This window comes from Rhinatrema bivittatum, chromosome 11 (assembly GCF_901001135.1).
Source record: "Rhinatrema bivittatum chromosome 11, aRhiBiv1.1, whole genome shotgun sequence".
Lineage (NCBI taxonomy): Eukaryota > Metazoa > Chordata > Amphibia > Gymnophiona > Rhinatrematidae > Rhinatrema > Rhinatrema bivittatum.
The window spans coordinates 37,119,959-37,133,144 of NC_042625.1; the positions used below are offsets into that span (position 1 = coordinate 37,119,959).

Genomic DNA, 13,186 nt, shown 5'->3' on the forward strand with positions numbered 1-13,186 from the left:
CAGATGGAGACAGAGAAAGTTTTACTTACATTGCACCATAAACCCATGTGCCACTTACAGTTCCTCAGTATTTAACTGTACCCAAACAAAAAACCTTTCCAAAACTTTCAAAACCTTAAAAACATTTCTTTCCTACTCTCTTTTCTTTTTTTTAAAACCAGTCTGAATTCAATATTATAAAAACAGAATGAGCAAGCAACTCTCCCCCTTTACAGATCGGGCGAGTTCTGGACTGATCTGTGGTACTACAGGAACGAAAATTAGCAGGCAAGAATCAATTTTCCTTTCCCTGTACGTACCCAGAGCAGTCCAGACTCCTGGGTTGTACCCAAGCTCCCTACTCAAGATAGGACCCGGAGAGTCCCACTTGCAGAACACTTTCACCAAAAGATGGGGAACCTGTGTCCCCCACATCCAGCCAATAGTGAGGGGACAAACATTGCTGCTCTGCATATCTCCTGCGGAGAAACCAGTTGCTTCTCCACCCATGAGACTGCCTGAGAACGAGTAGAATGAGCACACAAGCTCTCAGGAACTGGCCGACCCTTAGTAATATATGTGGATCCAATATCTTCCTTAAGCCAACGTGCAATAGTAGCCTTAGATGTCTTCAAACCTCTGTTCGGCCCACAGAACAAACAGATGATCCGACTTTCTGAAGTTATTAGTCACCTTCAGATATCTCAATAGCACTCTCCTGACATCCAACAACTTGAGCTCCCTCATGAGAGGGGTGGAAACGTCCATCTTAGGGAAAAGCGGGAAGCTCCACTGTCTTATTCATGTAAAACGCAGAAACCACCATAGGTAAAAAGAAAGTACTGTCCGCATGGACACCCCTGAATCAGAAATCTGATGGAACGGATCACGGCAAGACAAAGTCTGCAACTCAGAAATTCTCCTGACTGAGCATATGGCCACCAGAAAAAACAACCTTAAAAGTCAAGTCCTTAAGAGTACCTCTTCTGAGAGGTTCAAATGGAGCCTCATACAAACCTCTGAGGACAAGATTAAGAATCCGGATGGACAAACCTTCCATACCGGCAGGCATAAGTTCTTCATCCCCCAAAGGAAGCGAACCACATCTGGATGAGCAGATAAAGCAGAGCCCTCTATTTTGCCCTGAAGACAACTCAGAGCTGCCACCTGGACCCCAAGCGAGCTCAGAGACAACCCTCTGACCAAACTTCCGTGCAGAAAAGACAAAATGTCAGAGACTGAAGATTTGAGACACCGAACTGCATTAGCGCAACACCAAGACTCAAAAACCTTCCATACCTGAACATATGAATGATTAGTAGATCTTCTCTTGGCCTGTAACAATATAACAATGACCGCATCAGGATAACCCTTACGTCTCAAATGCTGCCTCTCAAAAGCCATGCCGCTAGACAAAAGCAAGCAGCCTGGTCTGAAAATAGGGGTCCCTGATGAAGCCGGCCCCTATAGGGAATCTAGGCAAATTGGGCCGTCGACTGCCAAGTTGATTAGATCTGTGAACTACGGGTCACGTGGTCACTCCGGAGCCACCAGCACCACTTTGCCCTGATGCCTCTCTATGCGACACAAAACCTTGCCCATGAGCGACCAAGGAGCAAAGGCATACATTAGAACCCCCCGAGGCCAAGGTACTACTAAAACATCAACACCCTCTGACCCGTTCTCCCTTCTCTGACTGAAAAACCGAAACACCTTGGCATTCTGACGAGTTGCCATGAGATCCACGTGAGGAGAGCCCCACCTCTCACGAATGAGCTGCATCGCCATCTCCAACAATTCCCACTCACCTGGATCCAACATCGTGCAACTCAAGTAATTCGCTTGAACCCAGCGATATGTGTCGCCAGGGTCAAAACACCTGCTATCCAACTCCAGGTGTTTGCTTCTCCGCCCAAAGAATCAATTTTTGTGTCTCCTGGGCCTCTGCTCGGCTCTTGGTTCTGCCCTGTCGATTTATGTAAGCTACCGATGTCACATTGTTCAACAGGACCCGCACTGAACGTCTTCTCACCGTCTTCTCACCAATGGCAGAAAAGTCTGTAAGGCTAAATGATCTGGTCTCCAAACGATTGATAGACCAAGCAGATTCTTTCATAGACCAGCAACCTTGTGCCGACTGCAGCTGACAAACTACTCTTCAATCAGAGAGACCGGCATCAGTAGTAATCATCACCCAATCCGGAACTTCGAGGTCTACCCCCGAACAAGATTGGAGCATAGCAGCCACTAGGGCAGACTCTCTACCCGACACCCTTGAGCGGCAAAGGAAGATGAAACTCCTCCGAGACCAGGTTCACCGTGCCAAGAGAGTCCTCTGTAAGGGCCTCACATGAGCAAACACCCACGGTACCAATTCCAGAGTTGAAGCCAGAGCCCAGAACTTGCAAATAATCCCAGACCTTGGGCATTGGCAACCCTAACAAGCACAGAATTTGTCCCTACAGCTTCTGAATATGCTTGCTTCTCCATGAGAAACACTTTGCCTTCCAGAGTGTCGAATCAGGCTCCCAATACTCTAGGGACTGTGATGGCTGCATGTGACTCCGCCAAATTTACTACCCAGCCGAGTGACTTGAGAATACCGATTACCTTCTGAACAGATTGGTGACAAAAGAACCTCAGACTTTGCCCTGATAAGCTAGTCATCCAGATAAGGATGCACCAAAATACCTTCCTGATGCAAAGCCGCTGCCACCACCACTATCACCTTGGTGAAGGTGCGAGGTGCCATCGCCAATCCGAAAGGAAGAGCCTGAAACTGAAAATGGTGACCCAGAATCATGAACTGCAGAAAACGCTGGGAGTCTGGATGAATGGGAATGTGCAGATAGCCTCTGTCAGATCCAGAGACGCCAGAAACGCTCCCTTGCAAACGGCCGCAATCACAGACCTTAGGGTCTCCATATGGAAATGCGGTACCTCAAGTGCTGCATTTACCTTTTTCAAGTCGAGGATCTGGCGAAAATTGCCTTCCTTCTTCAGAACCACAAAGTAAATGGAATACCTTCCCAAGCCTAGTTCCCTGCGAGGAACAGGGATCACCAACCCTAGTCTTAGCAGATGATCCAGGGTCTCTCGAACCGCCACTTGTTTTGATATGGAGCCACAAGGAGAAACCAGAAACAAATCTCGGACCAGACAAGCAAATTCTAAAGCGAAGCAGTCTCTTACCACACTGAGAACCCACTGGTCCTCAGTAATTTTGGCGCACTTCGCGTAAAACAGTGCTAGGTGACCCATTATAATAGGAACGACGGAGCGGACCAGCCTCTCCTCATTGCGAGGTCTTCACTCCGGCCTCTGGGAGCTTCAAAAGGACTGACCCCAGGACTGTCCCTGCAGGGAAAACTACTTTTGTGGACTTTGCGTTGCCCTTGCTAGATGAGACCTCCAAACATCCCGAAAATGGGAACAAATCTGAAAAAATCTCTTGCCCTTAGGCTTATCTTCCAGCAATCTGAGAACCTTATCACCACCTAGAGGCTGCATCAACTGTTCCAGGTCCTCCCCAAACAGGAGTCTGCCTTTAAAGGGCAGCAAACCTAGCTGAGACTTAGAAGACATGTCTGTCGACTAGTTATGCAACCAAAGCAATCTTCTGGCTGAAACCACAAATACCACAATCCAAGAGGACGTCAAAACCAAATCATACAGAGGACCCACCCTGTAAGCCACTGCCGCCTCAACACGCTCAGCCCTGTCCGACTCCTCGCCTGACTTCGGCAGACTTTTCTATATCTGCTGTACCCAGTGCAGGCAAGCACTTTGCATAAAACTAGTACAAATAGCAGCGCACAAACTCAGGGCTGACATCTCAAATATCCTCTTGAGGTGTACCTCCAGTTTATGATCCTACATGTCTTTCAATGCCGCAGATCCTACCACCAGGATGGTAGTCTTTTTAGTAACTGCCGAAACCGCAGCATGGACTTTAGGAAGAGCAAAAAGCTCCAGCGTCTGCTCAGGCAATAGACAGTCCTTCCCACCTTTAAACCTGAGTTGGGAGTTTCCCCACATACTGTCAACCAACCTCTCACCGACTTGTGATAAGGGAAGGCCACTGGAGGACCCCGTAGCCTATCCAGAATCGGATCCTCCCCCTCCAAATCAAACTCCACCTGAGGAACTTTAACTCCCAGCACCTGAATGGCCTGAGGAATTAAAGGAGCGAGCTCCTCTTTTCTAAAAAAAAAACAAACAAAAAAACCAAACTACCTTCAGGTCATCCCCAGACCCACACCTCCTGCTGCCAGATCTACTGACAAGTCACTGACGGCAGGATCCACAGGGTCTCCTGTCCCCACTGAGGCACCCTCAGTCTCCTGACTCGTTGCCAGTTGGTCCTGAACCCGATGGAGGCCCCAACAATTTCTCAACAGGGGAAACGCACTTTCTATCCGAAGAACTCTGCTTGGGCCACACAGCATGCCTCTCTGACAACTGGAGCCTGGAATCCATGCTAGAACAATCTGCTTGCTGCTTGGCCAAATACGCCTCATGCAGCAGCAACACAAAGTCAGCCAAAAATGGCCTAGAAACCCCAGCCCTAGCAGGAGAGGGACCAGGGAAGGGCAGCATGGGAACCTTTTCCCCCCCCTCTAAGCCTCCCTGATCCTCCCCAGAGTCTGAACACGCCAGGGACAACCGTGGGGGGACATTCCCTTCCTCTCCCCGCCGATGTGGGAATGGCCAAAAGCGAATTTTAAATGGCTGCCGTTCCTGTGCTGAGCAGGAAGGGATCTTTACCCAGTATGAACCTCGCTGTGAAGCTGGAGCAGGAGCCTTCCGCTTCTTTATTGTGCACACCCGGTCATCAGACGAATCCTCATTGCCCGAACAGCCGGAACATAAGCCGAGCCTATTAAGCCGCAACCGCGCTGAGCCGCACACGCGGCATGCCGACCCGCGGCCCATCACTGAACTGTGCTGATGCCTGAGACTCTGTTTTTGTTTTTTTTTTTAAACTTTTATTCAAACTTCCTCCAAGGCTGGGAAGAGAGGCTCAAGAACACAAAAATAGAGTGCCTCAGAAGGAAAAATTATCCCGAGCCTGCAGCCGCCTGAGCGGCTTCGTGAAGGGGAGAAATCTGGACCACCAGATTTACACCCCACGAGTGCAAAAGATTGAGTGTACTAAAGGGTCACCAACCCCTAGCTCGTCCATCTCAACCAGACAGGGAAGGATCCACCAGGTTCTAAAAACCCCCGGGAAGAAGACTCAAAACCAAAAATTGCCCAGACTGCAGAACTGTAGGTTTTGCACCATCTGCCATCTGCTGAAGACAGAGAAATACTAAAGAACTGCAGGTGGCACACGTGGTTAAGTAGCAGTATCAGTAAAACCTTCTCTGTCTCCATCTGCTGGAAGGGAGGCAAAACCCAGGAGACTGGACTGATCTCAGTACGTATAGGGAACAGGTCATTTCATCTGCTGCTGACCCCTGCAATATTTCAGCGTGTGGCATAAAATGAGCCCCCTCTACTCATAAGAGAAGGGCTTAATTTGTGGGGAAACAGCCTGGAACACAGTACCAGCACTTCTTTTCAGGCTTAAGAGGCAGAGCAGCAGAAGTGTTCTGCTCCAGCCCCTCCCCCTCCAGGCAGCCTACAGGGAAGAGAAGAGGAGGGGTTGTGCCTGGAGCACACAGAGGAAAAAAAAACAGCCACTCTGCTCCCTAATCCAGTCTCTCCACATCTTATTCCCTCTCCCCTATATTGCAGGGAACAGATGACAAAGGGGTGAAACTGAAACAGACACTTCAGAGCAAAGAATAGCAAACATGTGAGCAGTAGTGCCAATTGTCAAAGCTTTAACCTTGGCCTTGATGAATGGTCCTACTGCTCACAAATTTCAAACTTGTGCTAAATCGACCCTTTTTGTGTCCATTTCTGAGGGCCTCTTTTCTGGCAGAGCAACCCAGAAAGGCATTCTGCCTTTTCCAGTCACCCAGGAAAGTGGAGCAGAGCCGGCAGTGTATATCATCAGTTCTGGCTCCCCTGAGGAAACAGAACAGAGCCAGTAGTTGAATGGTTTATTTATGGCCTCCCCGCCTTTGGAGGAAGCAGACACCAGAGAGGTTTGGAGAGAGAGCAAATTCACACCTGGCCCTGGTTCCACCCCTTTACACAGGTGACACCTGAGCCTGGACCCACCCAATCCATCCTCCCCTCCACAGTTTAGTTTATCGATAAAGCTCTTGCTTCCAGACTTAGGAAAGTGCCGGCAGCCAGAACACATTTCCTTATGAATCACTTTAGCATGCATCCAACCTGTTCTTTTTCCCACGGCCATAATGAGGATGCCACCCCCAACCTTGATCAAGTCTAGCCCTATGCTAGGTAAGCAGTGGAGATCATAAGAACATAAGATTTGCCATACTGGGTCAGATCGAGGGTTCATCGAGTCCAGTATCTGCTTCCAGTGGTGGCCAATCCAGGTCACAAATACCTGGTAAGATCCCAAACAATAAACAGATCCCATGCTGCTATCACAGTGGTAAGAAATGGCTATTTCTTAAGTCTATTTGGTTAATAACAGTTTATTGATTTCTCCTCCAGGAACTTGTCCAAACTGCCTCTCCACATTCTCTGGCAATGAATTCCAGAGGTTAATTGTGCATTGAGTGAAAATATTTTCTCCAATTTGTTTTGAATGTGCTATTTACCAATTTCATGGAGTATCCCCTAGTCTTTGTATTTTCTGAAAGAGTAAATACATTTACCCACTCTATGCCAGGCATGATTTTATATACCTTGATCGTATCCCCCTCAACTGTCTATTCTCTAAGCTAAACAGCCCTAACTTCTTTAGCCTTTCCTCAGAAGAGCCGTTCCACATCCCCCTTTTCCAATGCGACTATATCTTTTGTGAGATGTGGTGACCAAAACCGCACACAGTACGCTAGACGCGGCCTCACCATGAAGTGATACAAAAGAACTATGACATTTGCTTTTTTATTGTTCATTCTTTTCCTAATAATTACTGGCTCCAGCAATAGGTCAGAAAACACCAGAAGCCCATGTAGAATTTACTATGTGCTTTAATGGTGCTGTGGCAGCTTAGGTTAAACAGCTGCTTTGGAAAATGATCTTGCTGATCTGAATTTTTTTTTTCTTGGTTTTTGAGATGGAAGACAAGGCTCTTCTTGTTTAAGCATTACCCCCATTAGTATGCACACTGAAATCCGCACATATTGGAGAAGCAGCCTAGTGGTTACAGCAGCGTGCTGCGAACCAGGTAAATCAGGATTCAAATCCCATTGTCACTCCTTGTGACCTTAGGCAAGTCATTTCACCCTTCACTGCTTCAGGTAAAAACTTAGTGAGCCCTCTGGGGACAGAGAATTACCTACAGTATCTGAATGTAATCCACTTTGAAGTGCCTGAAAAAGGAGAATATAAATAATAACAATAATCCCTTACCCTCATACAAGGAGGTACTGTCTTTATAACAAACAGCAAACCTTTATTACAGAAATCCTCGCATCCTCAAATTGAATCTTGTACTGTGTATTCTTTCACTCAAGCTCTGCTAGAACAAGCTGTCTAGTTGGGTGGCTCCCAGCCTGTTTATGATCAGGAGGCATCACCAGATCATGTTTTTTTCACATGACTATCCACAGGCACCTGCCACATCTTGGCAGTTTTTGACCACAATAAGATGCTCAGTAAAGCACAAGGCAGAGCTTAATAAGACAGACCCACTCTTCCTCCACCACCATTCTCAGATAAGGCAATGGTGCAGCATGAAGGTCAAAGCATAAAGTTGTGAGTCTTAACACACTGGTTCAATTCCACTCCCCCCTCCATCAACTATCTACCAATTGTCGTGTCACCAAGTGCAAGCCACAATCATGTACCCTGTTAAATAGTGATTTATCCAGGTAAAATCCCAGTAGCACTATAGAAATAAGTGATCGTAGTAAAACGGCTTGCCTGAAGAGTGCCAAAAGCAATCACTGACCTCCTCAATGCATGTACGTTTAGCTGGAGTTAGAAAGAGACATTCCCGGGGATGTGTTTAGGCTTGGGGTTGGGGGAAGGAAAATTGCAGACATGCATGGGAATCTTCAAATGTACTCGCTCTATTTTGCTCCTCTTTGGACACCTGCACAAACGGCAGGCTCAAAGCAAGCAAGCCCAAGTTTCTGCGGTGGCTGCTTATTCTCCCCAAGGGAACCCACACCCCAACAGCTTTCCCTTTTGAAATGGGCGCAGTCTAAAAGTGCCCTGCGCACATTGCAAACAACACGGGCCACTAAAAATTACCTCCTTAATCCGCCCACCCCCTAGTTTGGGCTACAAGCTCTTTGGCAAGGCCCAGGAATACTGTGTAGGGCTGTGTACGCTGATGGGACACAGATTTTAAATAGCAATCATTGGCATTCCAGAGTGCTGAGCTTCCCAACTACTCCCAGAACAGAACTTCCTTAAAAAAAAAAAAAAAATGAAAGGCATTATCATCCCTTTTCCAGCAAAGATCCTTCACACGCCAACACCACTAAGACTGCTGAAAAAGACCTACGTAACTGCGGATGCCTTTTCTTCCTCTTAAAATTGAACCAATACATTTTTCATATTTTTGCACCTTTTTGATAAGAATATAAAAAGGAATGCAGCTTTTATTACTGCCACACGCTCTGATTTTAAAAATAGTCTACCTTGAGTCCACTCTTCAGCTGCCTGTGTGATGCTTACACTCATGGCTGCTTTTTCCTATGAGCAGAAGGGGCAGCTGCCCCAGGCCCCTGCATAGTAGGAGGCCCCATAATGCAAAGCCCTTAATGCAATATCTAAATATATATATATATAAAATTTTAAAAAGGCAGATGCAATATCTGTCAAGAGCTTATATGTTCAAACAATCAAATCCCACGTGGTCAGCCATCTTGACAGATCTCAAATCTATGCATCTGACATCAATGAAGGGGGGCCCATCCACAAAAGGTTTGCCCAGGGCTCTGTAAGTGGCTAAAGTGGCCCCGCTTATACGTCACATGTGCCAGCGTGAAGCCTTCCTGAGATTCTGAGGACAACTTGGAATGACTGGGAACAGCTAAGCAGGAGAACTAGGGGGCATTCCATGAAGTTGGCAAGTAGCACATTTAAGACTAATTGGAGAAAATTCTTTTTCACTCAATGCACAATAAAGCTCTGCAATTTGTTGCCAGGGGATGTGGTTAGTGCAGTTAGTGTAGCTGGGTTCAAAAAAGGTTTGGATAAGTTCTTGGAGGAGAAGTCCATTAACTGTTATTAATTAAGTTTACTTAGGGAATAGCCACTGCTGTTAATTGCATCAGTAGCATGGGTTCTTCTTAGTGTTTGGGTAATTGCCAGGTTCTTATGGCCTGGTTTTGGCCTCTGTTGGAGACAGGATGCTGGGCTTGATGGACCCTTGGTCTGACCCAGCATGGCAATTTCTCATGTTCTTATGTTTTTCCTCTGAGCTTATCCTGAAATCCTGATTTATGGCAGTGCCAGCTTAAAAACCTGATGACTGCAAGTCTTTGGTGTATTATATTGTCTATCTAAAAATCAAAATATTAAAAAATAGTTGGATTTGATAAGAAATATGAACTTTTTCCTCCGAGGAAAAGTAAATTCGTGTTATAATGACCAAAAAATAATAATTGTGGAATGTCCTTCCTTACAAATGAGTTTAGCACCAATTAACTTTTACATTCTCTACATAGCAATGATACAGGAGATTGAAAATTTGTGTAGACAGCTGACAAAGAGTTTTGTTACATACAAAATTTAGTCCTTGAGCATTGTGGCTGCATTTCATCCTTCCTGTTTTCTCCAAAATCTAAGTCTTTAGCCTGGTTTTTGTAATGAGCTTCATATTCTGGAACTGCCCAGAACAGGTAATAATTACTATAGATAAATAAAAAAAAAATTTTGATTTTTTTTCTTCGAGGCCGAAATAAAATTATGAACCCTAAAAGGAGAAACATAAAAAGGCTTCGTTCTGTCTGAATGCCAATTGCATCACGGAAACCCTGCATTTTCCGTTTTTGTTGGTACTGCATCTTTTAAGACCACAAGATTGCACGTGAACACGGTGGCTTTCCACAGCCCAGTAGCAGGAAGCAGTATTGTACTTACTATGGGAGGGATGGCTGCTGCTCTTTGCTTCAGCTGTTTCAGGTCCAGTGGCTTCTGAGGTGCAGCGCCTGACCTCCCGTCACCGGTGGCATTCAGCAGGCTGGGCCTCTGACACATCGCTCTGGGTGGAAATACAGACTTCATCAGTTTACTTACAAGTCCAACATTACAGCATCCTTCAACATCAATAGTTTTATTATTATTATTATTATTATTTTTAATAATTCCCATTACAATCCTGAGCATTTTCCCCACATTTTCCTAAATCAGTGAAAACCAAAATCGGTCTTCACCACCCACACACCTCCAGTCAGTCAGGTTTTTGGGATATTCCGAATCACCAGGTCAACCCCTCTTCTCAAGTCGCTACATTGGCTCCCAAAGATTTAAAACTTCTCTTATGTGCCTGTAAATCAATTCACGCTGCAGATCCTCACTATGGGAAAATTGGTTCTTACCTGTACCCAAGCCAAGATACCACGGAACATAACTACAAGTAACATAATCCTGTCCACCTAAACGAGTAGTAGGAAGAGGAACCTTATAATGGAAAAATCTTTCCAACCTTAACAACGTCAGAAACCAAACGAAACCTGTGCCATTCTTCAGCCTATTTACAATAATAGATCAAGTGAACTCTCCAATTCTCCCCACATCAATTGAGCAGGACTCTGGACTGATCTGTGGTACTACAGGAATGAAAATTAGCAGGTAAAAACCAATTTTCCTTTCCCTGTACATACCCAGATCAGTCCAGACTCCAGGGATGTACCCAAGCTTCCCTAAACAGGGTGGGAATGCAAGAGTGTCGCTCAAGCACATCTTCACCAAAGCCCATGTCCTCTGGAGCCTGAACATCCAAATGATAATGTCCAGTGAAAGTGTGCCAATGACTTCCAAGTAGCCGCCCTACAAATCTCTTGTGGCGACACTTGTTGACACTGGGCCCAGTAGGCCACCTGTGATCGAGTAGCATGAGCTCTTAACCCCTCAGGGATAGGATGACCTTGACAGATGTAAGCCAAACCTATCGCTTCTTTCAACCACCGGGCTATGATGGACTTTGAAGCCTTATGTCCCTTTTTTGCACCACTCCATAGCACAAAAAGATGATCTGACAGCTGGAAGCTATTAGTGACCTTGAGATATCGCAACAATGCCCACTTTACATCCAAAAGTCGTCATGAGTCGTTGCTGCATCCAGATTTGAAAAGGCCAGCAGTTCTACCAACTGACTCAAGTGGAAAGATGACACCACCGCATTGTCCAACAAAATCCTTACTAGACAACTGCACAATGCGAACCTCACTGCTCTCGTCTCTAATTGATAGACCACAACGTCTCCTGTGCCAAGCATTGGCCCTGTGACGACTGAGTCTCGACATACAGCTCCCCAACGAGAGAGACTGACATTGGTTGTAACTTCTATCCAATTTGGATCCTCCAAATCTACTTGCAACCTAAGTGATCCTGTCCAAGCCACCCCGAAAGACTGGACCTAGCTATCTCCGTAAGAGGTAAGGTAGATTAAAATGCTCTCAACCGCTGTAGCACCAATGCCACTGCCTGTATGCAAAGGATCTCTGACTTCACTCGAATAAGCTAATCATCCAGATATGGGTGAAGTAAGATGCCCTCCTTTCTGAGAGACGCCACCACCACGACCATCACCTTGGTGAATGTCCTTGGAGCAGTCGCCAACCCGAATGGAAGGGCGCTAAATTTAAAGTATATCCCAAGGATCATGAACCTCAGGAACCTCAGTCAAATCCAGAGACGCTAAGAACTCCCCTTTGCGCACTGCTGCAAGAACTGACTGCAGAGTCTCCATTTGAAAATGAGGAAATTTGAGAGCCACATTCACCTTTTTAGGTCCAAGATCAGATGAAAGATCCCCTCTTTTTTTGGGATCACCAAAAAAAATGGAATACTTTACTGGCCCTGGTGAGAACGGGAATGATAGTTCCCAGCATCTGTAAGTGGCTGATGTTTCCTGTACCACCTGCCTTTTGTAATGGAATTGCAAGGGCAGATCATGAACAAGTTCTTTAGCGCTTGAATCAGCCAATCGTCCAGGTAGGGATGTACCAGTATACCCTCTTTCCGGAGAGCCGCTGCTACAACCATTACCTTGGTGAACATCCTGGGCGCCTTCGCCAGGCCGAAAGGCAGTGCACAAAATTGAAAATGATGTCAGAGGATTGTGAACCGCAGATACTTTTGATGGTCGGGGCGGATAGGTATGAGCAAGTATGCTTCTGTCAGGTCTAGAGACGCCAAGAATTCTCTCCTGTGAATGGACGCTATCACAGAGCGAAGAGTTTCCATGTGAAACAGAGGCACTTTTAGAGTGCAATTGACCCTCTTAAGTAGAGGATGGGTTGGGAAAGTGCCCTCCTTTTGGGGTACCACGAAAAAAGTGGAGTAGCGACCTTGCCTGAGTTCTCTGTGGGTACTGGTACTATGGTGCCCAAGTCCTGTAGACGTCCTAGGGTGTCTTGCACCGCCAGACGTTTTTGCTGGTACGAGCACGGGGAAATCAAGTAGCGCTCCCAGAGCGGCTGAGCAAAATCTAAAGCATAGCCATTTTCTATTATATTTAGGACCCATTGATCGGAGGTCAAGTTGGTTCACTCCTCTAAAAAAAAGAGAACCTTCCCCCTATCTTTGGTATGGAGGAGTGAACCAGCCTCGCTTCACTGTGTGGACTTGAGACCCCCATGAGCCTGTGGGGCTCCATCTCTGCCAGGATGTCGGCCTCGAAAGGACTGATTCCAGGAATGTTGTCAGCTAGGACCCTGACGAGATGAGGACCCGGAGGATCGGGAAGAACGAAAATGGCGATTCCCGTGGAATCTCGACCGCTGGGGAAAGAATCCTCTCATCCTGGGCTTAGCTTCTGATAACTTATGGACCTTGTTCTCACCCACAAACTTAGTCATGTCCTCCAACTGTTTGCCGAAGAGCAGCTTTCCCTTAAAGGGCAAGGTTCCCAGCTGAGCTTTTGAAGAAACATCCGCAGACCAGTTCCTGAGCCAGAGGAGTCTGCGGGCTGAGACAGCCGAAACCATAGCTCTGC

The 13,186-nt window shown here is 46.5% G+C and overlaps 1 protein-coding gene across 1 annotated transcript in view; it reads right to left on the reverse strand.

Annotated features, from left to right (window-relative positions):
• NCOR2 (nuclear receptor corepressor 2) overlaps positions 1–13,186 on the reverse strand; it is a 545,866-nt gene that overhangs the window by 115,305 nt on the left and 417,375 nt on the right. Inside the window, 1 exon segment of the mRNA XM_029571687.1 lies at positions 10,108–10,228. Within this exon segment, the coding sequence (XP_029427547.1) occupies positions 10,108–10,228 (121 nt within the window).